The sequence below is a fragment of the Babylonia areolata genome, chromosome 13, assembly GCF_041734735.1.
Source record: "Babylonia areolata isolate BAREFJ2019XMU chromosome 13, ASM4173473v1, whole genome shotgun sequence".
NCBI lineage: Eukaryota > Metazoa > Mollusca > Gastropoda > Neogastropoda > Buccinidae > Babylonia > Babylonia areolata.
In genome coordinates, this window is record NC_134888.1 from 10,530,772 (window position 1) to 10,557,940 (window position 27,169).

General features: G+C 42.1%; 1 protein-coding gene across 1 annotated transcript in view; it reads right to left on the bottom strand.

The window, feature by feature from the left end:
* LOC143289050 (cullin-4A-like) overlaps positions 1-27,169 on the bottom strand; it is a 200,259-nt gene that overhangs the window by 42,212 nt on the left and 130,878 nt on the right. The window contains exons 15-17 of the mRNA XM_076597859.1: positions 21,052-21,245; positions 14,988-15,107; positions 12,033-12,138 (exon numbers count right to left, since the gene is read on the bottom strand). Of these exons, the coding sequence (XP_076453974.1) occupies positions 12,033-12,138; positions 14,988-15,107; positions 21,052-21,245 (420 nt within the window). The remainder of the gene's footprint in view (positions 1-12,032; positions 12,139-14,987; positions 15,108-21,051; positions 21,246-27,169) is intronic.

Below are 27,169 nucleotides of genomic sequence, written 5' to 3' on the forward strand. Positions count from 1 at the left end.
GTTTTTGCCCTTAATTTTTTTTAAAACCCTCCACACTATCTTCTTGGGTGTGTTGGAGGTTAAGGAAGTGCAAAAATCTCTTTTTAAAAACATACCTGGCTTTCGCCCTCAGCTGTTGATGGGTTTGAATGCTATCGGTCTCTGGTCTCCGAAAGATGCGTTGTTGCGCTCTCTTCCGAGACTTATGGGCCTCCCGACATTCCGCGTTGAACCAGGGCGTTCTAGGCATCTCAGGCTTGGAAGTTGACAATGGGACTGAGGTTTTGGCGCAATCTAAAACGATCTGTGTCAGAGTGTCAGCAGAATCCTTGCTTTGTAAGACTATTTCTTCCTGCAGCTCCGCTCTTAACTTTGTGGTAAAAATTCCCCAGTCAACTTTGTCATAGTTCAGGCGGTCAGGCAGAGAGTCACCTTCCCCATCTGTGGGGCGGAGGATGACAGGAAAGTGGTCACTCCCGTGCAGATCGTCGTGCACTTTGCTCTCGTAGTCCAGGACCAACGATGGATCACAGACCGACAGATCTAAACACGAGAGCTTTCCAGAGGACAGATGAAAGTAAGTGGGTGATTTGTCGTTAAGACAGCACAGGTCCATATCGGAGAGACGGTTTTCCAAAAGAAGACCTCGGGCTGATGTCATCTCACTTCCCCAGAGCGGGGAGTGGCCACTGAAGTCGCCCATCAGTAGAAACGGTCGTGGGAGCTGGTTGACAAGGTTCATGAGGTCCTGCCTCAGAACACGGACGGAAGGAGGAAGATACAAAGAACAGACAGTGATGGTTTTCTTAAGTGTGACTGTGACTGCCACTGCCTGTAAAGGGGTGCTTAAAGGAACTGTATTGTATAAAAGGGACTTGCGTATAAAAGGAGCGACACCTCCTGTCAATCCCTCTTACTTCGGTTGAGCGGGTTTAGAAATGGAGTTAAAACCAGAGAGAGATAAAAACTTGCCATCTCTTTGCAGAGTCTCTTGCAGCGCCAGCACTGAAGGTTTCAAAGCACGACAAAGCAGCTGGAGTTCCTGGAGATTGGCGTAAAACCCACGGATGTTCCAATGAATTATCGCCATTAAAAAGATCAAAAATAAAGCAGCAGCCTTATCCATCACTACCATCTGCCCCTCTGCTTGCGGTGGCTCAAGGTCGGCCAAGACCGCATATCTGTTTTTAGTGCTTAAAGATCTGTCTGATTCCGACCAAGCCGGAATATCCACCACCTCAGCTCTCCCTGACCCCGCCGAGGCTGCAACCCTCCCCTCCTTTGGTTTTGGAGGTACGGGGGGTTTCTGGGCACTCCCACCAAAATGAAATGAAATTATGGTGCTTAGAGCCTCACCGACCACTAAGGCCATCTCAAGGCTATCGCCGCGTTAATAACTACTACAAGGGTAAAAAAACAAACAATTAAAACGAGGGCACTCCCACCAGCCCGAGGGGCAGGCAGACGCGAGGCGGGACGAGGGGGACTGGGGGCGGGAGGCGGACACAGTGCCTCCGCCCGAGGCTCTCCGCCCCCGCCCAGCAGCCCCTGAGGACCGCCGTACAGGATGGGAAGGGGTGGATACAGCGCCTTCACCCAAGGCCAATGGTTCTACCAAGGTAGGTACGTCATCCGTCTGTGTCCCTGTGGACGTCGTCTGGATCGCAACATCCACCATCCTGGGTCTGACGACAGAAGCGTAAGACGCCTTAGGCAATTTAGCCTCCACTTGTTTACGAGCCTCAAAGAACGATATTTTCTTCTCCGTCTTCACCTTCTGGACTTCTTTTTCTTTTTTCCAGGTGGGGCAGTCTTTAGATGAGGACGGGTGGCTGCCTCCGCAGTTCATACAACGGGCTGGGCTGACGCATTCGCCCTGGTGCGCCGCCTTTGAACAGGTGCCACACGCCTCTTCCTCCTTGCAGCGGTCCCGCACGTATCCTAATTTCTGGCACTTGAAACACCGTAGAGGGGACGGCACATGACTTATGTTCACCTGCAGGTATCCGACTCGTATGTCCTTGGGGACATTCGGGCAGCAGAAGGTGAGGAAAAATGTATTGGTCAGGACTCTGTCCGACCCCTTCCTTACTGTCACCCTGTAAACATCCGTCACTCCCTGAGAGGACAGCTCGCACTTAATCTCTGCCTCAGACACTCCTCTCAACTCAGGGCATCTGATAACCCCCTTCAAACAGTTCAGTCCTTTGTGAGGGAAAACCTTCATCGCCCTATCCACAAAAGTGGTCGCTTTAAGCAGAAGCTGTGTCTGCCTTTTTGACGCTGTCTCTACCAGAAATGCTCCGCTCCTCAGCCTCTTGACAGACTTCAGTGAGCCTGCTAGACACTGGAAACCCTTCTGGATGGCGAAGGGGCTGAGAGCCGACAAGGGCTTGTCATCTTCAGTGCCCTCCACCACAAAGCCACGACGGCCAATATCCAGAGGTCTCACCGACCTCCGAATCGGGAGTCTGAATCATCAGTTCCTGGTCTCCTCCTTTTCCCAACTTTAGGGGGGTGTAACTCTTAATGAATTAAGAAAGCCAGCATCGGCAAAATATGTAATTAGAGCAAATGCTACAGAAAATTCGGTCAAAACTGAGATTAATATACGGTCTGACAAACTTTTTGCGAAACAAGCGAAACAGAACAGAAATCTAGAAATTATTTCTACATACATGTCAGATACTATTAATCAATCAAATGTTGATCCACAAAATGTTGCTCCAATTATGAGCACTTCACCAGTTCCATTATGGGAATTAACGGGAGCAGCTTTTGATATTCAATATTGTGACATTAAGAAAGATGAAAATCCCAATATACTAGCTTCTCGAGTCAAATCACACTTGTCTGAAACATACCCCCACCACTTAAAAATATATACAGATGGTTCTGTTCTAGAAAATCAGTTTGCTGATTCTGGATATGCAATTCCTGCTTTGAAAATTGAAAAGTCTTATCATACTGGAAAGGGCTTCTCAATTTTTACAACTGAATCAATTGCCGTCCTTATGGCATTAACATATATAATTGATCTGCCCCTAAACTTGACTAATGTTTTATTTTGTGTCGATTCAAAATCAGTTCTGCAGTCTATCAAATCAGGTTGCACAAACATTAATTATACCATTTTTTAAATAAGATTTTTGATTCACTGTATTCAAATGAGAGGAACTAATATTGAAATGTGCTGGATTCCCTCACACTGTGGGCTTTTCTCTAATAAACGTGTAGATCATCTTGCAAAGCTTGGAGCTAAAAACGCTTTAAATGCAATTGAACTTCCTTATCGTTTATCATCATCTGAAATGTGTAATATTGTTGAAAGAAATATGCAAAATTCCTTTATGTCTTTAGAAGTTAACACTTCTGCCTTATTAAATGCTAAAAGAACTGGCAGGGCTGTTAAGAGCATGGCATTTAGGTTATTACTAAATGCCCCATACACAAAATATTGTGAAAATATTGAATGCATTTGCAAGGGAAGTTTAACGGTAGAGCACGTTTTAACCCTTTCGCTGCCAGGAAAATAAAATTTAATTGAAATCTATTTGCCAGGGTTTTTTTTCACAAAAAACGGGTATAAATTTTCCAAAAATTCTGTGCTCTTTGTTATTGGAGAAAGACCCATAAAAGTATATATTTTCTGAAAGGTAAATGAATAAAGAATACAAAACACATGCTGTTTTTCCATTTTATATATTTTTAGTGACATGCTGTTGTTTTGAAATCAGTGTTTTGTTTTTTGTCACATTTTCAACTTGTTCATTACAAACATTAGTCAGGTAATTTGCACAAAAACATCATATTTTCTGGACAAATGGATATCTGCAAACACAAAATCATACTAGAACAACCACAATATATATATATTTTTTAAGAGAAAGATACACAATACATTGTGACTTCTACAAGTGATAAGATGGATGTGAGGCCACGCCCCCTCAGTCTCCACCCCCCTCCTCCTCACCCCTCTCACACGGTCACTTGATTCAGTTCTCATCAGACCGTGTTGGCTGCGTGCCAAGAATATCGCTCTGCTGCTAATTCGGTCATCTTCTGTCGACTGCTAACATCTGTACAGCTGGCATCACTCACTGACAGTCGCATCTTGGCCACTCTCTTGATTGCTCCCTTTATTTTCTATCAGATCGTCCTATAAATGTTCATCACTATCTTCTCCTTCGAATTTACGCTTCAATTCTTTCTGAGCATCAGCTAAAGAAAGAAATCTTGCTTGATTTAGTTCGTCACGATCACATGTCTTGAGCACGGCGTCAGTCCGACATTTTGTTGAGCGAGCGAGGAGAGAAGTCAGGCAAACACTTGGACAGTGACCCAACCAAAACGTTCAAATAAAGGACTGCTTAATGACGAAGATGGGGTTTCTAGCTATGAATAGAATCTAGAGAGATTCCCCAGGCTAAAGCTACCACTATTTTTGTCAACGAAGTGAATGCAAACCAGGGAAATGTCAGAATATTTTGATGACGAGTTATCTCGTCATTGTGGCAGTGAAGCATACATGCTTGCCATGACGAGTTATCTCGTCATGCAGGCAGCCTAGGGGTTAACTCGTTGTTTAGTAATGAAACCTTTTTTGCCTCCAGAAATTGCGGAACACATGTTACCAGTTTCAAATGTTAACATTTTTTTGAAAAAGTTTTATATTTCAAACATTTTTTGGAAATAGTTATATATTTCAAACTGTTCTTTATTAAAGTCAGCTAGCTATGTGTTAAATAGTCCAGTTGGTTGTTTATTGTAGGTCCCCACACAAACCTCTTTTCAAATAATAATCTACAGAAGTAGTGCATACAATATTTGATTATTGATAATTTTTTTTGTCCTAATCCCGCTTCCCCCGTCCCGCCCCTTACACACACCCTTCCAATATCATGTTTTTTCTTTCTCCAATCACTGACACTCATGCTCTCCATTTTAGATTTTGTACTCTATCTTTTCCACATTCTGTTCTCTATCTGTCTGTCTGTCTCTCTTCCTTTCTTAGTCCCCTCCTCCTTGCCCACCCCTCCCTCGCCCCTCCCCTCCACCTCAACTGCCCCCCTTTTCATTCGAATATACAGAAATGTCGATTTCTAATTAATAATAACAATTATCATTATGATCGAAATGATAATAATCCAAATGATGATAATAACATCATTTATTTTCAGTCTAATATCATCATCTCAGATGAACAGACTATAAATAAATAAACGAAACAAAACGAAGTGAAGGTTTTGTAACCCCCCCAGCCCTCAAAAAACCTTAATCTTAGTGTCAAACTTTAAAATCATGTGATCTTTTTCTCTCACTTATCGTTCCATCTAGTAGAAAAGTAATAGTTTATAAACTATGGTCTTTGATTTAGTCATATAGTATAAACAATCGTATAGCCTGTTCCTGTTTGATAGGAAAGCTAATCAGTTATGAAAAAGCAAAAGCGATTACAAATTAAGACATTCCAGTGGAACTGCAGATCTATTCTGTCTAACCTGGCCTATCTGAAACATTTTCTAGCATCAAATAAGTGACGTTTTATTTTTGCAGTCACTTAACATCTCCCAAACTTCCAAATTATCATTTTTCCACCAGTATATGAGACTGGGAACAGTACTGTTATTTATATACTTAGAGAATTACAGTATGATCCATGTCAGTCTCCTATTTCAAAATCTACTGCCAGCTTTGACATACAATCTTGTGCAGCTACAGTAAAATTTAGTAACAATACAGTTCTTAATTACTTTCCATTTATCTTCCGAAAAGTCCAAATCATCAAAATACTGAGTGGCTTAGAACATTACAAGAACAACAGCCTGGTAAATGGGTAATAGCGGTTGATTTCAATGCCCACACTCCATTCTGGCAAAAGAAGTGTAGAACTGTGACAAGCAATCAGTTAATAGAAAATATCACTGACAGCCCCTTTTATCTTATGTATAATGGTAATGTTACTAGAATTCCTGATGTCTCTAAACACAGACCAACAGCAACTGACCTGACACTAATATCCCCAGAGCTAGTCCCATCATGTACCTGGGAAACACATAAAGACACACTGGGAAGTGACCATGTGCCTATCATCCTTACAACAGCTGATGATGATAACCAGCCTGATAATAACATCGACATAATTCCAAAATATAATAATGCAAACTGGGATTTATTTCAAAACATTCTTGCCTCTCATGATTTTGAAAAACTTGAAAATGAGAGTGTAGATGTAATGTATTCAAATTTTACAGCAGCTGAGTGGAGTGATGGCCTAGAGGTAACACGTCCGCCTAGGAAGCGAGAGAATCTGAGCGCGCTAGTTCGAATCACGGCCCAGCCGCTGATATTTTCTCCCCCTCCACTAGACCTTGAGTGGTGGTCTGGACACTAGTCATTCGGATGAGACGATAAACCGAGGTCCCGTGTGCAGCATGTACATAGCGCACATAAAAGAGCCCACAGCAACAAAAGGGTTGTTCCAGGCAAATTTCTGTAGAAAAATCCACTTTGATAGGAAAAACAAATAAAACTGCACGCAGGGAAAAAATACAAAAAAATGGGTGACGCTGTAGTGTAGCGATGCGCTCTCCCTGGGGAGAGCAGCCAGAATTTCACACAGAGAAATATGTTGTGATAAAAAGAAATACAAATACAAATATGTCGATTCCAAAAGTAAAGGCTGTGAAGTGAGGTGACCGTTCAGGCAAAGTCTGATGGAATGATGTATGTGAAGAGGCAGTTAATTACAAGAAAGAAACATTAAGAACTACCTCAGGCACAGAGGCCTAAAACCACAAAGAAATGAAGAAAGCAAACACTCAGAGTAATACGACAGTAGCCCAAACTGAAAAAGATCATTGGTCATCATTTTTTTTCACAAGAAATTTCAGATCATAAAGACTTTAATAAAGTTTGAACAAAAATGAAAGATATGAAAAATGGAATAAAGTTATCAAGTTGCCTAATATCAAATGACTCGCAAAACAAATTTCTCTATCTGATCAGGAAAAGGCAGAAATCTTTGTTGAAATGTTTGCGCAAAATAGCAAATAAAAAGGCTTATCACTTGCGTGTAAAACACACAGAGACAGAGAAGAAAACAGTCCTTATAGTGATCCCATGATCCCATTCCACAAAACAAGAGGCAAAGCCCTCATGACTCACTTGTGCTTCATGCTTTATCCAGTAAAGGAATCATGAGGGGGAAAAAAAAGATTAAAAAATCATTAACCCTTTTGCTGCCAGGAAAATAAGATTGAAGTGAAATGTATTTGCTAAGTTTTTTTGTTTTTTTTCACAAAAAACGGGTATATACTTTCAAAAAATTCTGTGCTCTTTGTTATTGGAGAAAGACCCATAAAAGTATATATTTTCTGAAAGGTAAATGAATAAAGAATACAAAACACATGATGTTTTCCCATTTTATATAGTTTCAGTGACATGCTGTTCTTTTGAAATCAGTATTTTGTTTTTTGTCACATTTTCAACTTGTTCATTACAAACATTAGTCAGGTAATTTGCACTAAAATATACTTTCTGGACAAATGGATAATATCTGCACACACAAATTATACTAGAACAACTACAATAAAATTTTTTAAAAAGACAGATACACAATGCATTGTGACTTCTCCAAGTGATAATATGGATGTGGGGCCATGCCCCCTCGGTCTCCACCCCTCTCCTCTTCATCCCCCTCACACGGTCAGTTCATCCAGTTCTCATCAGACTGTGTTGGCTGAGTGCCAAGAAAATCACTCACACTGTGTCCTGCTAATAATTTGGTCACTTTCTGTCGTCTGCTACAGCTGTCCAGTCGGCATCACTCACTGATAGTCATATCTTGGCCATTCTCTTGATTGCTCCCTATATTTTCCATCAAATCGTCCTATAAATGTTCATCATTGTCTTCTCCTTCAAATTTACTCTTCAATTTTTTCTGAGCATCTGCTAAAGAAAGCAATCTTGGTTGATTTAGTGCGCCATGATTGCATGTCTTGAGCACAGAGTCAGACATTTTGTTGAGCGAGCGAGGAGAGGAGCTAGGCAAACACTGCGGCAGTAACCCAACCAACCAGCAGGATTGAACCATACGTTTTCAGTTCCGAAGCAAGCAGACTAATCCCCACTGCTGTGGCGCATCTGACGTCATTTGACGAAATATAATATCTAAAGCAATGCTGTTGCTTTCTTCTTCATGCAATAAATAGACATGATTGTATTGGACGTAATAATGACGTTTAAATCATGCTTTTTGTGTGTTTTATTATATCTTGATTATTCTTTTGTTTGGGCAGTAAACGAGATGTTGCCATCGCTTCAAGTACATCGCAACACACAGTAGATCTCTAGTTCTGCACGAACCAGTCTACAACAGGCTGACGAAGAAACAATTGGTTCAATTTTTCTTTAATGTTCAATCCAGTTGTCTACTTTAGGGTTTTTATATGCAGTAAAGACGTGGGTGGTGTACTTCATATCACTGTAAGTGTTCTGTCCAGAATTTGTATTTCTTTCCTTTTAATTGTGTACAAGAAAAACGAGGTCATGTCTTCTCACCAAACACAATCAACCTTCCAGCAAGTCAGTGGGAAGCAGTTTTTAGAATTTTCGGATTTCGGAATGAACCATAACGAAATAAAACTGTTAATGATACAGAAATACGGCTTAATCCAGGAGACTTACAACCTATTATTGGTATGAGTATGCCTGTGAATATTTTTTTCATTCTATATTTAAATATTAGAACCCAGAGTCTTTGGGCCCAGGTCAGAATCACAAGGCTTAACCAGCCCAATCTAATGGGTTCAGCCATCACAGGGCGGAGTACAAAGCATAACGCCCAGGTCAAGTCACGTCCCATGCTCTGAGACCCAAAAAGAGAAAGGAAAATGAGATGATGGATTCAGAGAAAGAAGAAATGGTAAAGATTCCAAGATTAAAAGGATTGAATCAAACAATAAAACTGATGCAAACAATGTAAAAATATATCAGTACTGAAGCAAACAACGTCAAGGAAAGCTGCAAAAAAGCAGGCATACAAGGAATAATTAGCAGACATTCTGAAAACGTTGTGGTGAGTTTGACATGTTACAGTATATGACACAAAGCATTCTCTGCAAACAAAACAAAAAAAAAGTCACCTTTGCCTCCTTTCAGTAATGTGTTTTCATAAACTATCAATGCGATGTAATGTGATCATGAATATATATCAAAGGCACTATGCTATAGTATTTTCCAACAAAAGATCACTAGGGTGAATATAGATTGAGCATCACACTGAGTTAAAGGGCAATACTCTTTCTATGCCTAGTCATACTTGAATATCCAATGTTTTAGAAGTGTGAGATCCTTCTTTTTTAAAAGCATGTCCCATGATAATATATTCTAATTGAAAGTATGTCCCATGATAATGTACTCTGATTGATGCCCCATTACTTAGCAGATTTTTCAGGATCCTGGCAGAAGTATACATTCAATGTAACAAAGCATAAGTTCTTATTTGCACTAAAAATGATAAAATGACAACTATTAAAAATCCCTTCTAACCCAAAATCACATGCTGATACAACTCCTCTGGACCAGCACATGAGACCACTGCAGTATAAAAAAAAAAAAGAAAAAAGGGTGGTTCACCAACTGCTTATTTCAAAACACAATGTCACCAAACTTTTGGGAAAGGTTTTAAATTGGACATCACTTTTATCAGTGAAACTGCCCTATTTTCTCTTTCAGTGCTGTCTTAATTCATGAACAGCTTGCCCACCTCTCCTGCAGTCATTTTCCTTCCATTCTGTTTCAACTATGATGACATTTTGAGGAAAAAAGCAACAAAAATCAATGAAAAATTGTTGATTTGACTAGTCAAACAATGCTTCATATTACAATACTGTTTTTTGAATCCATAAACAGTTTGGCTTAGAACACCAACTGTACCAAGAAAGAATAAACTAAACTGGAAAAGCATGTCAGTACAAGAATACTATATTCATGAAAACCCAGAAGGCAGCTCCTGCTATCAACAAAGCACATGTGGTTTCCACAGGTAACACACATCACTTTTTGTTGTTTTTCATTCTTTCTTTAACAATGCACAACATTTTTACAGTTCTTTCCCTTTCTCTCTCTTTCTTTTTTTTAACAGGAAAATGGAATGTTTAGTGAATACAATTTCATTAGATGATTCTGGAACTTTTTCATATTCACCCAGACTTGCAAGCTGTCTTATCACTTCAACAGTATAGTCTGACCATATCCATCATGTCTCTGTAATTCTGAAATGACTGGGTGATTTTTCTTCTAAAATCTTGAAATAAAATAAAAGCATTTACTCATGCAATGTCAATGAAATTATAAAAAAAAGTTTTCTACCATTTGTTTGTTTTGTGTAATGCATTGTATCTGTTGATTAACTGATAACTTTTGTCCACCCCACCCATATTTTCATTGTCTTTAACTAGTCGTGGCTGTCTAACATTGATTTTTTTAAATTTCCCCAGAACGTTTGATCTATGATGAACAAAGCTGGATCTATTCACTGTACGAGTTGCTGAAACTGATACAGTTTTGTTGTCTTCCCACTGCATAGAAAATATGTCCACTGGCTGCCAATATTGGTTGATGTCAGCCCTTGTATCCTCCAGGTAGACTCCCGGTTCAAATGGAGGGACAGGGTTCTGTGATCCTGGATCTTCCATGTTGTAACATGCACTCCTGTATCAAAAAGCAAAAATAACTTTTTTTCAGCTGATAGAAATGTGCACCAAAAATAATGCATGCACTCAAATACACATACACACACATTCACCATTGGCAATACCATGTCGCACACACGCACAACCTTGTATGCAAGGGAAAAAAGCACGCACACACACACACACACTTTACATACTTTCATACACCACCTTGTATGCAAGAGGAGAGCACACACACACACACATATGCATGCACACGCACACACATAGACTATCATGTGAAAAATGCATAAATCATGGACACACACAATTATAACTAGCGCAGCATCAATACAGTTCACACGATTGCTTAGTTTGTCTTGAATTCTCATAGTGAAGCACTTGCTTATCTGCAAGCAGAAACTGGGTTAGTCTGCTAGATCCAGCATGTGATGTATCCAAGCAGAATTACATGTTTATATGTTGACTGTCAAGTGATCAATAAGACATAAAAAATAAGCTGACAATTATTTTCCAGAGACCAGTTTTCATCATTTGAGTATCACAACAGTAATATTTTTAGTTAACTTAGATTGAATGATGAAAACGAAACACTCACACATGGCATCGTCTGCTATGGTCTGGAATCAACGAAGGGAGATAGGGTCTTCGTCTGTATCACTGTCAGACATGGTATCCTGTAGTTCCCAGGTCTCTTCATCAGAGATATCTAAGGCTTGGTTTTCCCAGAAAGGGTCGTTTGAAGTCATTTTGCAGGAAAAATTAGCGAGCACTTGATGGATCAAACATCAAAATTCAAGATGGCGTTGGAAGTGAAAGCATATGGCGATCTACTCCTTTATCGTAGATTCGGGACAATATCTTTTTTTAAATAATACTTTTTTCCATGATAAATGCGTTCGTTTAGGTTTATTTAAGTGAACAATTGCTTTTATTAACAAAAAGATGTTTTTATGTATGATGAATTCCGAAAATTCTCCATTGATCACTGATGATTGAAAATCAAGGGAAAAAACTGCAGGGAGTTAAGCCAAGTTGGTGTTGACAAATTAAGAGTATTTCCAGAGAAAATGAGTTTTACAATTGATACACACACACACATACAAGTACAATACAGACAGATATCCGAAACACAGGGTTATTACAGATTTATATTGTGTATAAAACACATATATATAAGAGCCAAAAATGGCAATGTCATAAGTTTACAACGACACACCTTTTTACATTCATACATACAAACAACCAAATGTAGGTTATTACATCAACTCACTCTCTTTCAACACAGGCACCTAAAAGGCTAGCAATGCTGTTATTGCAATACCCAACAAAACATACAAAATGACTGTAACTTACCTATACCAGTAGCTGCTTTGATGTCTTGATAACTGAAATCATCATGATCATTGAACAGGAGCAGACACAGCGTTTGGAACAGAGACACCTGCAGTTCTTTCCGCACCTACACATTTCAAACAAAAATTAAGTGCAATCCTTGGACAGGAACATAATCAAAACATTCTACCTACTTTTAGAGTGACACTGGAATATGAACCTTCTGCCCTTGATGCATGTATTCAATCATTTCTATAAAACTACATGACCATTGCAGTCTTCATTCTGCTCGAATGAATAAGACAGCAACTTTATTGCTCTTCCTGGTTCTGATGAAAATATTTTTCCAAAATTAAACTTTGCTGAAGTGATGAAGGTGGCAGAATGGTTAAGACACTCAGCTGCCAATACAGAGAGTCTATGAGGGTGTGGGTTCAAATCCTGCTCTCACCCTTTCTCCCAAGTTTGACTGGAAAATCAAACTGAGTGTCCAGTCTTCTGGATGAGATGATAAACCAAGGTCCCGTGTGCAGTATGCACTTGGTGCACTGAAAAAGAACCCATGACAATGGGAGTGTTGTCCTCTGGCAAAATTAAGTAAAATGAAATCTACTCTGATAGGAACACAAATATATATGCATGCACTCAAGGCCTGACTAGCATGATGGGTTATGCTGCTGTCAGGTATCTGCCTAACAGATGTGGTGTAGTGTGTATGGATTTGTCTGAACGCAGTGGCCCCTCCCTGAGAAAGTGAAACTGAAGCTGAAGTGTTTATCAATATCTATCACTTTCACCCATATGCAGCATTTTCATGAAGATCACAAAACAGACTTTACTGAAATCTGCCATCCTGCCCTCCTTGGTTTCTCTACACTTGCAGTTAATAATATTAATAGTACATTTTTATATACTGCTTTCAAACCTACGAAAGCACTATAATAACATCAAGTCAGACACAGCACACACACACAACACAGAGAGAGAGAGAGAGAGAGAGAGAGAAAACCGATGTTGATCCACAGAATATTTTAAACTGGGAACTTAGTTATGAAGAGACTGTTTGAAATGGGGTGTTTTTAGATTTAATTTAAAGGATGTGAATGATGGACTGTGACAGAGTGACAAAGGCAGCAAATTCCAGGTTTGTATCGCTGAAGAACCGAAAGCTCTCCCGCAGTGTTTTTCTCTACTGAATTAAGGAACGCTAAAAACTCTATCATCAGTGGAAGAGCAGAGACACTTTGAGGGACATGTCTGCTTAAAAGGTAGAAAATATACTGAGGTGAAGTTGCAGAAATTACAGAAAAGCAGATATATGAAAGTTCGTACTTAAGTTTCAACTCAACAAGAAGCCAGTGTAATTCTTTGTGCCTTAAAAGTGAGTTTGGTGGCAGATTGGAGAGGTTTGAGGAGTTTCTGTGGATAGCCAGTGAGAAGGAATTGCAACAGTCTAGCCTTGGAAAAGTGCATGCACAAACTGTTTTATTCGTTTCTACTGTTCTAGAGTGATTATCTGTGTATGGAGCTGATGCATCTGAGTTCAAGGTATACAGCCTAGTATGTTTTTGTGACATGTTAATGCATTATGAGATTTAGATCAAAGTAGAAGCCAAGGTCATTCAAGTGATCAGAAAATGTGATAAGTCTTTTCTGGGAAAAGGCAGGGAAAGGAGAGAAGAGTCTACAGATGGAGGGACAAATAATGCTACTGTCTCATTGTCATTCATTTTGAGATGGCTGTTTGTCATCCATAATTTAACTTCAGAGACAAATTCCTGAAGAGACTGAAGAAGATGGCTGTAGTTTAAAATACTGGAGTGGTTAAGCTGCGTGTCATTTCAAGAGAGACAGTGTGAGTAAATGAGATGTGTCAGATGAGTTGTAGACATGAAGTACTGGGTGAAAGCAAAGAACCTTGAACAATGCCAAAATCCAAATGTTTCAGTTTTAGAGATGTTACCATCTGCAAGAACTGTTTGTTTTCTTTCTGAAAGATAGGAGTGAAACAGTGAATAGCAGTACTTCTGATTCTAAAATTCTTATGCAAAATTCATTGACCGATTTTATCAAATGCAGCTGATAGGTCCAAAAGGAGAAGAATGGAAATGTTGTCTTGATCAAGAGAAATAAGGAGATCATTAAAAATATGGAGAAAATTTTTGATGCTGTGTCCTGCCCAACAGATTGATTGATGAGTACTGAGAAGACTGTGACTGGTCTGGTGGGAGAAGAGCTGATGGAGGACCAGATGTTCAAGAAGCTTATTTCAAGAAGCTTAGAAAAGGTTGAGTTGATACAGGTCTAGTTTTTTTAGGTCGTTTGGATCCAAACTGGGTTTCTTTGATGCGGTTTTATTACAGTGGTTTTGAACTCAAATTGAAAAAAAAATCCCTAACTAAGGGATGCTAAGAAAATGCCAATATTGAAGTTCACAACACTGACACACACAATGTTATATATATTACATGGACTCATTTTATATACAAAAATTCAACGTATGAAGTATTATCAGATAGCATAAGCAGACAGGAATGCTATGATGTGCCAATAGTTTCCTTCTGTCTTATCTTGAGTTGCCGAAATTGACAAACCTCTTTTCCTCAAAACTGACGGGAACATTTGAAAAAACTGATTTAACCATTCAGATTTTCACTCAGCTATGCACAATTAAAAAATAGAAAGATATCTAAAAAATCAAGACACTTGCATCTCCCAGATGGTTTTAGTACAGTGTCCAGTTTGACGGCAAAAACCCCCCACCATTTTTGGAAACTGAACTTTCTGATCTAATGTGAGAGAGAGAGAGAGAGGGGGGGGGGAGTGTGGGGGAACAATGATTACCAAATAAGAACTGAATCAAACACTGAGCAGATGGAGTGAGAGAGAAAGAGTGAAAGAGAGAGAGAAAGAATGAAGGAAAGACAAAGAGTTGAGGGGGGGAGAGAGAAGGAGGGGGAAACGAAAAATAGTTACCAAGTACACATTGAATTCTGCTTTGAGGACACAGTGGCCAAGTGTTGGTTGCCACTGCAGCTTGCGCCCACTGTGTTTGCCCAGGTAAAATTTCTTAAACACCTCCTGCAGGTGCACCATCTGAAAGCATCATAACAACAATAAATCAGCACCAGAGCCAAAACGCTGGTCCTTTCCATGTTCACACTTTGCAAAACTGGGAGAAACAAGTTCACAGACAAGTAAGGATGCTCACAGGGAAGCCAGTCAGTCTGATCAGAGCAGGCATAAATTATATCCATGAAAGAAAAAAACTTATGTTATTGATCCAAGAGCAAATATAGCTTCAAGCCAGATGCAGGGATATGAAGGACTGAAACAAAAAAAAGTGTACCACAGACAGGAGGTTGGGGGGTGAGGCCCCTGATGAGAGGCCTGGGGAGCAAAGCCCCCTAATGCTGACACTGTGCAGGAATCACTGCTGTTTCACTGTTTTGCTGGGGGTCCATATTGACTTGTACACATGCACACAAAAGAAAAAAAAAAGTTTCCTATTGGTCGAAAATCTGAAAGCCATCATGGCCTTCTGTCTGAAAACATGACAGACATTTGGCAATTTAGAGGACCAAGTTTGGAAGGAAAAAATATCTGTATCGTCGTTGCAATGTGTGTGTGTGTGTGTGTGTGTGTGTGTGTGCTGGCATGGATGGTGAGGGGTAACACTGACAAAATAAGACAGTGAGGAATGCTGAAACCATGGTTGGGGCATAGTTCCAGGGAGGGAAAGTGGTGTAAACAGCTGTTACATCTACAAGGCAGTTGCATGGAAATGGTGCTTTCCACACTGCCCTTCGTTATATATCTGACCCTTCAGAACTAGACTTTGACTCCCTTATCCCCACCCTATTAGCTCTATTTCCATACACTGACAACAGAGAAGCTTTGTGGACCATCCTGACGAAGCCAGGCTGCCCACACAAGTACACCACCTTACTATGGCTCTTCCATGACAACATGACTGAACAAGTTCTTTCCAATGGTGATTACACAAACTTCTTCAACATCTCAAACGGAGTGAAACAAGGCTGTGTCCTCACCCCCATGATATTCAACTTGTTCTTGACACAGGTCCCACTCCACGCTGTGAAAGATCTGGACTTAGGCATATACATCAAGTGCTGCCCAGATGGATCTGTATTCGACCTTCGTCATCTCGCTACTCAAACCAAGATCTTGGAGAAACTCATCCTTGAAGCCCTCTTTGTGGATGATTGTGCCCTCATAGCACACAAGGAGACCACCTGCAGGTCATTGTCGACCACTTTGCAGAAGCATCCAAGCTGTTCGGACTGACAATCAGTCTTGGAAAAATTGAGATCCTGGTCCAAGTCGCCCCAAACACAGCCAAGCCCCAACAGCCATTACCATTGATGGAGTCAAACTGAAGTGTGTGGAGAGCTTGAAGTATCTGGGAAGCACTATCTCTGCAGACGGATCTTGATAAACAGATCATGTCCAGGATCCAGAAAGCCAGCCAAGCCCTTGGAAGACTGAGCGTGAAGGTTCTCCAATAGAAAGGCATAAGACTGTCTGCAAAGATAAAAATCTACAAGGTCGTAGTCCTTTCTTCACAACTGTATGGATGTGAAACGCAGACCTTGTATCGACGCCACATCAAGCAGCTAGAACAGTTCCACATAAGATTGCTGTACATGATCTTGGGAATTCACTGGCAGGACAAAGTCACAAACCAAGATGTGTTGGATAAAGCTGGTTTGACAAGCATTGAGTCATTATTGCTGAAGGCTCAGCTACACTGGACTGGTCATGCCATCAGAATGGACGATAGCCACATCCCCAGACAACTGATGTATGGTGAGCTGAAGGAGGGCCAATGCAGACAGGTTAGGCCCAAACTGAGGTACAAAGCTAAAGACACACTGAAGAGCAACCTCATATGGAGCGGCATCCAGCCATGCGAGCTCAAAGCCTCCGCTGTGGACAGATCAATGTGGAGGTATCTCACCCCCAAAGCAACAACTGCCTTTGAAGAGGACAGATGACTACATCTCGCCGCTGTGAGGGACAGATGACACAGGGCCTCATCCTCCTCAGACCATCGCTGCGACACCTGTGGGTGCCTGTGTGCTTACAGCTTTGGGCTGCGGAGTCACATGCGCTGTCACTGCTGAGTACACAGACCTTGTCATTGTCGACTACCGGCGGACTACCAAGAAGAAGATCCTTCAGAACAAGACTTTGACCCCCTCAACCCCACCCTATTACCTGTCAATGTAAAAAAAAAAAAAAAAAAGGGGGGAGAGGAGAGAAAGGGGAAAGTACAGTAATTCTATGGTATAATGAAAGGAAAGAGAGAGAGTTACAGGGAGTGATGGTATGCTCATGACCCAGTGAACAAAGTTGGTGTGCTCAAATGGGGCTGGACAAGTGACTGTCAGCCAATGTGAAGGCGTAGTGCGGGAACGTGAGTGAGATGGAGCAGGTCGGGGAACCACAGCTGTGGTGGCCAATGTGGTGCAATGAGATTCAAGGCGGTGCACTCTAGCCTTGCCTTTCTGAGGACCTTTCCCATGATGGGTAGTGGAGGGAAGGCGTACCTTGGTAGGCTGGACCAAGTGATTGACAGTGTGTCTACGGCCCTGGCCTGAGGGTCTGGGACTGGGGAGACGTATGACAGTATGAGGGAGTTGAATCTTGTGGCATAGAGATCCATGTGTGGTTTGTGCCACTGGTCCCAGACTGGTTGAAATTTTGAGTGTGATAGGGTCCATTCTGTCTGGGGAACTGTGTGGGGGCTGCTGAGGTAGTCTGCAAGAATGTGTTTCTGACACCAGAAGAGACTGCCTCCACTCCAAGAGACAGTTGGTGTGGGTGTGAGTGTGCACCCCCTTGTATGCTGACGCAGCACGCAACCACTGTGTTGTCCATGCACAGCATAACTGACCTGTGTTTGGCATGAGGTATGAGCTGCTGCAGGGCTAGAAAGACCGCCTCCAGTTCCAGCCTGTTGATGTGCCATGACTGCTGTAGTGGGTCCCTGACACTGTGTGATTCTCCATGTGGGCTCCCCAGCCCGTGTTGGAGGCATATGTGTACAGCTCTGCATCTGAGGTTGGGTTCGAGATCACTGAGTGTCCATCCAGCACTGTCTTGACTCTGAGAACCAAGTGCCCAGAAGTATTTGGGTTTCCCATGCCTGTGAAGACTGGGAGACTTTTTCTGTGGCCTGTTTACGTAGAAGTGAAAGAATTTCAACCCACAGGGCCAAGCGGGCTGCATCGTCCTGTGGAGGAGGGAAGAGAGGAGGAGAAAGAGTGAGAGGTACCTTGGAGGAGAGCCAAAGCAGGCAAAACCCCAACCCTATCACATAGAAGACCCACTCACATGCAGGGAGAGTCGAACATGCTGGTAAGTGCCTGGAGAGGCTGCCTGCCAGCTGATGATGAGTGAGTGAAGGGTGAAGGGAGGAGGTGAGTCACTGGGGGTGGGCCAGTTTGGGATTGGCTGTCAGCCTGTGTTGGGGCCATGTAGTGTAAGGCTGTGTTTTGAGCTTGGAGGGAGCCGTGGATTGTGCCTGTGCCCCGACGGTGGCTGTGCCACTGCACTGGAAGGGTTGTGATGGATGGCAAGGAGTGTGTCATGAGTGTGCCAGAGCACAGTGAGGGCCTGTATGAGAGAGTCTGTAGAAGAGGGGCCAGCAGAAGTGTGGCACATGGAAAAAGGGTGGTGCACATTTTTTGTAGCATCTCAAGGATGAGCTGCTGGCTGTCTACAGAGCTGACTTGCTGAGGTAACACTGGCTGGGTAAAAGAAGAGTCCTGTGGTGGGGCAGAAGAAACCACCATGGCAGAGGCAGGAGCGAATGTGCACGTGCCTGCATTGTCAGCCAGAGGCTGTGCCGGGGCAAGGGAGGTAACCCCTGCAGTCAGCAGGGGTTCTTAAGTCAGAGTTGTCTGTCTTGAATAAGACACCAGGGGTGAGGGGGAAAGTGCATGTGTATGGGCATGCATGTCACCTAGTGGTCAACATTCCCCCCTATCTTGAGGGAGGGCATCCCTACTCGAATCAGTTGCCAGTGGACACAAGACAGTAGAGGCATGCCACGAAAGCTATTGTCACAGCCACCTTCATGGATGGAAAAGGCATAGGAGTGAAGTGGGGGAAGTAGCTCCAGTTTGGCTCCTCTGAGAGGACACACCTTCAGTCTTTGTTGTTTTGGGAATGGGGATAGTGATAGAGGAGGGCAACTTGTGCATTACTGACTAGCAGGGCCTATGAAACACAGAGCACTGCGAACCCAGATGCAAATCAAATGAATTTGAAAATAAAATTATTACCACTGACCTGACTCTGGCGAGACAAACCCAGACATGCTGTCGGAGGAGGTGTAGGAGGTGGTGGTCTGGAGTTGACCGGAGGGAGTGGAGGAGGGGGAAGGAGGCAGACGGATCGTGTTGATGACAAAGCCCAAGACAGAGGGCCCACAGTGTCTGCCGATCGATAGCGATCGCCACTTCATTTTAGCCCGATTGCCCAAACAACCTAAATAGTTTTGTGACGTGTTTAAAGACACTTGGAAACACAAAACAAGAACATCAAAGGATCAACAGAGAGGCAGCCATATGAAAAGCACAGGAGCAGGAGTCAAGATGGTTGCTGGAAAAAGAGGGCGCTAGTCAGGGACGCAGAAGAGAGGTAATCCACATCCGAGAGGTTATCGGCCGTAGCTATTTTCATTTTCTCCGCATAGGTGGGTAGTAGTTAACACAGGACAGGAATCAAACTCCTGCTGGAGTCTGCACTAGTGGGTCACAGTAAGTATGTGTAGTTAAAAAGTCTATTTCACATCCACAGAATTACATCCATAAAGAAAACAAACAAAATTCAGCTGGAAATAGCATGCCTATTGTCATATCATACCTGTAGAAGAAATCAAAACAGGCAACAAGTTAATGAGTACAGTCAATATAAAAAGTCCATCATATTCTCAGAAACTAAGCAGGCAAACTTTTTGACAGCTATGAGCTTTCTGAATTACAAGGTGAAGTTCTTTGATGACACTCACTCCCTCCAAGTTGCACACAGGCCAATTAAAGTGTCTGCTGTAGATCCAGCTCGCCTCCTCTTCAAACAAGTCAACCGATATGAATCAGTGACAAAAAGTGTTAAAACTAAAAACATACGTTTCACATCCAGAGCACTTTCAACCCTGCGTTTCATGAAAATCGTGAAGCACTGGTGGTTGTCTATTTCTGGCAGTATGCATTGAAATAACAGTTCACTGACATCCAACTGCCATGCCCACTTCCACATGCTCTGGCTGGCATTTGACCTTTTGTCTTACCATTCCTCTCCCTCTCCTCCCCCTCATCCAACGCTCTCTGCAAGCATTCTGTCAGTCACAGTCGCCTGCTCAAAATCACTGCCTGATTGGATAGACAAACTGAATCAGCATCAAATGGACTGTCAGTTTCATTACTGTCATTGTGTTCAAACCAATCATCAGGCAAGAAAGATCCTTCTCCATCATTATAGCTGTCCATAATCAGAAGCACAGCTTGCAAAATTGTGTAAATCCACTGACAGGGACCACTTTCTTTACTGGACAGTTTTCAACCCCTTTTCTTGCATATGATGCAACCCCCCCCCCCCCCCCCCCCTTTCCACATGCATTCCATGTGGTTCAGTTAGCAAATCATTATTGAGAAGAAAGGGGTCTTCTACCTGACGTATGCTTATTTAAATAGTATTTGATAATCCAGACACAAACTAACCGTTCAGAGTCTGTTTATGTGCTCTGAACCAAACCAGTGAAGGAAAAATTGGAACATGCAGGATGTCAGTGGACATCTCACAGGCACAATGACAACACTTTTTGCAGGACGTTAGCTGACGTCTTATCGGCACTCAAATGGTTAAAGACAAACTGTAAATCCTGAAATCCAGCTTTAGTGAGAAAAGCCCCACCCACTTTTTGTTCATTGAACAACAGGTGTGTGCAGGTACTTTCTCTGACCAAGAAAGGTATATTCCAGGAAAAAGGACAACTTCACTCAGATCATACCTCAGCAGGCAGCAGGACTTCACAGGGTGTGTAGGTGGGCCAATAGCCCATGGTGAGGATGTTGACTGTCAGGTCAATGGATCCAGGGGAGTCCAAATACTGCTGGTGCTGCTTGAAGGCAAGAACAATGTCTTTGGACAACTCCATGTCTTTGAACATGCCTTCCAGTTTGCTGGTGAACCCACCCCCGCACTCTGCAATACACCATTGTCATACATCAAGTTCCCCCATAAAACATAGTAATTCATTTCATACAAACTAACTAAAGCTTCTGAAATCTGTTGGTATCTTTCTTATTTCCACATCTCATTGTATTTCCTGCAAAGACAGTTGCAGTGATGCTCACTGGCAGTCACTGTATCAACTCCTTCCCAGTGTTTTCAGCCAGCTCAAGTACAGGACAAAGTTAGAAAGGAAAGGAAATCGCTTGAATTTCTTTCAAATATCCTTTTATTTCTTCAAATTTCCTCCTACTGGAGATCATGCATAATTTTGGTGTGATTTCTCTCAATACATAAATGATTCTCCAATCTTTACTAGCTGCCTCCTGCAGGTACCAGTGATCACAAACCTAATGATTCTACAAAGGACCAAATGGCAATCACATGGGTGCAACTGGCAGAGAATAAAAAAACCTGAATAGCTGGGATCTAGGGGGGTGTATGGGCAGAGTCCTGTTTAGGTTATATTCAACCCGTGTGTTGAGAGACAGACATAGAGGAGAAAGAGAGAGAGAGAGACTGATATAAAGAGAGAGAGGAGGGGGTGTGGAGGTGGGAGGAAAGAGTGCAAGCTTGTATGTGTGCAGAAATTTGCATTGCTTTCAATACAACTTTGTGTGTGTGTGTGTGTGTGTGTGTGTGTGTGTGTGTGTGTTCAATACAACTGTGTGTCTTAAATTCTATGAGTGTGTGTGTGTGTGTGTGTGTGTGTGTGTGTGTGTGTTTTCAATTAAACTCTGTGTTATGTCAGAAAGAGGGAGAAAGAGATAGAAAGAGAGAGGGGGGGGAGGGAGAGAGAGAGAGAGAGAGAGAGAGAGAGAGAGGGTGTGTGTGTGTGTGTGTGTGTGTGTGTGGTTTCAATTCAACTTAGTGTGTATAAGATAAATAGAATGAGAGAGAGAAGAGAGAGAGAAAGTGTGAGTGAGTGAGTGAGAGTGTGTGTGTGTGTGTGTGTGTGCACGTGTGTAATTAATTCAGCTCTGTGTGCGAGAGAGTGTGAGCGTGCTCAAACGAGTTCACAGGTTTGAGTGTGAAGGAGAGAAAGAGCAAAAAATGAGAGAGAGTGCATGTGTGTGTTTATGCATGTCTATTCTTTTCCAAGTGTGTGTGTGTGTGTGTGTGTGTGCGTGTGCGTGCGCGTGCGCGTGCATGCATGCACGTTCAATTCAGCTCTGTGTCTGTGTGTGCTTTGCAACTTGGCGATAGATCCCAGATCTAAATAAAATAAAATGACTGCCACCATGAACTGCAGTGCCACATCATCATCATTGCAGCATCATTATATCATTACATCATAGGCTGAGGTAAATTCAGAAAAATGAAGTCAATTGCTAAAATGTTGTTGTTCAGTTGTTGTTTACAGCTTCAATGTTACTTGTGTATGAAGTGCCAAATCAGTGTTGCTGAAAGAACACAGATGGTCAAGAAGATGTTCCCACAGCCCAAGGGACTTGAGAGGGATGGAGAAAGCGTGCACCGGTGCTTATATGTATCTGTGAGTGTGCGCATGTTTGCGTTGTGCACGCATGTTGTTTTTTTTGTTTGTTTTTTTGTTGTTTTGGGGTTGTTTTGTGTGTGTGTGTGTGTGTGTGTGTGTGTGTGTGTGTGTGTGTGTAATTTGATTTTCACAGTGATAACAACATGCGCCATGTTGGGATCGCTTTCTGTCATGATTGGTATTTTGACAACTGCGTGCTTGACTTCAACTGACCATTAGGAAACCTGTGACTTCAATTTTGGCACACTGAAAAGTCACTCTCTTCTGAAAGCCTTTTCACTACAGGATCTACAAACAACTCTTTCTTGAGTACTTCCATTTTTATTTTGACAAGTCATCAGCAAATAATATAGAATGTCCCAACAGCTTCTCCCCACTCCCCTCCCCATTTCCCACATGCACCTTTTTTATGTAAATCTAAAAACAGATTTTCTGTCCCCAGATGGAAGAGATGCACCCAAGCAATCGTTTGCTTTGGCTGCAATCAAACATCACATCTCTCATGTGGAGAACCAAGAAAGATGCTCCTTTGAGCTATATTGCGTGCCCTTTTCCTTTCACGCTAACAACACAGGTTGTGTTTCATCTCTACAAGGTGTTTCATCTGTACATGGAACAGTCAGTAAATAGTCTTGCAGTGTTCATTCTGGAGCAAAAGCATTTTGGCCAAACCTCCATCTATCTAAATTTCTTTGGGTCACTTCCTGGTTATCATTACCAGTACTATGAGCATTTAGGCCTTACCTTGAAGATAAGCCCTAGGCATTTATAAATTAAACACACACATTTAACCCTTTGAGCCCTGACCACCGCTTTACCGGTGGTAGAGAAAAATGACATGATGCCTAGCTACCGGTTGAGCGGTGCGTAAACACTTGTGTCGTGTTTTGCTATTAGTTGACTTATATTGAAGAGCCAATCAGATCAATTTCAATATAAGTCAACCAATAGCAAAACACGACAAGTGTTTACGAACCGCTCAACCGGTGGCTAGGCATTATGTCATTTTTCTCTACCACCGGTAAAGCGGTGGGCAGGGCACTCTTTTTATATCTGCCGTGACACATTAAATACCAATTATTTGCAAATTGCGGCTCAGGAGCTCAGGCAGCAGGGTTAAAATTGCTCAGGAACTCAGGGCTCAAAGGGTTAAATATCAAAAAGGAAAAACTTAACACAAGATACCAAACATTATAAAATATTATTCACCCCCCCCCCCACCCCACCCCCAACACACACACACACTCCCACAACACACACCAGCACACATGCACACAAGTCATAGCTCACAATCATAAATAGTACACAATCAAAAATACAACCAACAAGTTCTGAAACTCTCAAACTTTTACACAGTAGGCATGCTATTTCAGTTTAACCCTTTCGCTGCCAGGGAAATAAGATTTAAGTGAAATCTATTTGCCAGGGTTTATTCCACAAAAAAACGAAAGTAAATTTTCAAAAATTTCTGCGTGCTTTGTTATTGGAGGGAGACCTATAAAAGTATGTATTTTCTGAAAGGTAAATGAATAAAGAATACAAAAAACATAATATTTTCCAGTGTTGCATATTTTCAATGACATGCAGTTGTTTTGTTTTTTTTGTCACATTTCCAACTTTGTTCATTAGAAACATGTTAGGTAATTAGCACAAAAATGAATTTTCTGTACAAATGGATAATACCTGTACACACAAATCGGTTAAGACGCTCAGCTGCCAATACAGAGAGTCCGTGAGGGTGTGGGTTCGAATCCCGCTCTCGCCCTTTCTCCTAAGTTTGACTGGAAAATCAAACTGAGCGTCTAGTCTTTCGGATGAGACGATAAACCGAGGTCCCGTGTGCAGCACGCACTTGGCGCACTGAAAAAGAACCCATGGCAACGAGAGTGTTGTCCTCTGGCGAAATTACGTAAAATGAAATCCACTTTCATAGGTACACAAATATGTAAGCATGCACTCAAGGCCTGACTAAGCGCGTTGGGTTATGCTGCTGGTCAGGCATCTGTTCAACAGATGTGGTGTAGCGTGTATGGATTTGTCCGAACGCAGTGACGCCTCCTTGAGAAAGTGAAACTGAAACTGAAACTGTACACACAAATCACATTAAAATAACCACAATAAAAAGAGATACACAATGTATTGTGACTACTCCAAGTGATAACATATAGATGTGAGGCCATTCCCTCTTGGCCTCCACTCCTCTCCTCTTCCACCCCTCTCACACGGTCACTTATCTAGTTCTCATCAGACCGCCTTGGCTGAGTGCCAAGAATACTGCTCACAGTGTGTACTTCTAATAATTTGGTTATGTTTCTATTGTCAGCTATATACAGCCGGCATCACTCACTGATCATATCTTGGCCAGTCTCTTCATTGCTCCCTTTACTTTCTATCAAATCATCAGATAAAAGTTCATCACTGTCTTCTCTGAATTTACGCTTTAATTCTTACTGAGCATCAGCTAAAGAAAGCAATCTTTGTTGTTTTTGTGCACCACGGTCGCATAGTTTGAGCAAGGTGTTCAACATTTTGCTGAGCGAGTGAGGAGCCAGGTAAAACACTGCGGCAGTAACCCAACCAAATTGTTCAAATAAAAGACGGGCGCAATAGCCAAGTGGTTAAAGCGTTGGACTATCAATCTGAAGGTCCCGGGTTCGAATCACGGTGACGGCGCCTGGTGGGTAAAGGGTGGAGATTTTTACGATCTCCCAGGTCAACATATGTGCAGACCTGCTAGTGCCTGAACCCCCTCCGTGTCTATATGCAAGCGGAAGATCAACTACGCACGTTAAAGATCCTGTAATCCATGTCAGCGTTCGGTGGGTTATGGAAACAAGAACATACCCAGCATGCACACCCCCGAAAACGGAGTATGGCTGCCTACATGGCGGGGTAAAAACAGTCATACACGTAAAAGCCCACTCGTGTGCATACGAGTGAACGCAGAAGAAGAAGAAGAAGAAGAAGTTCAAATAAAGGATTGCCTCATGACGTAGATGGGGTTTCTAGCTATGAACTGAATCTAGAAAGATTCCCCATGCTAAAGCTACCAGTATTTTTGTCTACAAACTCATTACAAACCCGGGAAAAGTCAGAATATTTCCATGACGAATTATCTCATCATTGTGGCAGCAAAGAGTACACAATTGTGCTGATGAATTATCTCGTCATATAGAAAACCTCAGGTCACCTCATGCCTTAACTGCTGATTAATGTGCACCAGCAGTACTGGAATACTGACAAATACTTTATGAGTGTATGTGTGAGGTAGTACTCCAATCAGTTAATGTTTATGCACAACTGTTACAAACTCAGTTGCACAGTAAGCTTTCTGAGACAACTAAAATGATTTCCATTTTCAGTAATGTATGAAGGTAGATCAAAAAGTTCTTGGCCTAACCTGGAAACAATAGCACTAACTGTGACACATGAGTACAACTATAAACTAGAATCTCTTCAAAGGTTATTTACAAAGTTAGAAGTATCTATATTGCCAAGGGTAGAAAAAAAGAGAGCAGAAATTGACAAAAGAGAAGTGCCCTTTTAGCGATGATCAAGTGATCGCAGAAAAATGGCATGACACCCAAAACCACTCCCCTTCTTTTTTCAACAATCAAGAAGTGGGCTATTGACTTCAATCGGGTCCAGCTGCCCCAAATCCTCCTGATGAGCAAGATGATCATTCCCTTCAAGGTCGTAGATGACAGGCATCTGTTTGTCTACTACACAAACAGCCAACACTATGGGCATCAGCTATCGTTCAGTGCAGATGGTCCTGACTGACATCTTAGGGATGAGTAAGCTGTCTACAAGATGGGTGCCCAGAATGTTGACACCAGATCAAAAGTTGGCCAGGCTTTTAACTACTGCAGATCTTCTGGCTTGTTTCCAAGCCTACCCAGTTAATTTCTTTTGGAGAATTGTCACCCCGAGATGAAACGTGGTTTTACCAGTCTGAAAAAGCAAAGTAAGCAATGGAAGCACTTTGGTTCTCCCCATCCCAAGTTTTTCAAACAAGCTGCATCTGCTGGAAAGGCCATGGCTTCTGTTAACGGGCTGCAAGGGAATCATAATGGTTGACTACCTGCAATAGGGTCACACCATCACTGGATACTACTATGCCTGAGAACTGTGCCTTCTTAAAGAAGTAATTATACACCAAGGAAAACTCAGAGCAGGGGGTCTGATTTGCTGCAGGATAATGCACCAGTTCACAATGCAAGTGGAAGTGGCTGAGGCTGCCAGCTGTGGGTTTCAACTTTTGTCCCATCCCCCTTACTCAACAGACCTGGCTCCATCTGACTTCTCCGTGTCCTTGAATGCTGGCAGCAGGTGGTAATCATGAGATTAGGAACTGGCCACTGCCGTCTCAATGCCCACCTTTTCAGGAAGATGAAGC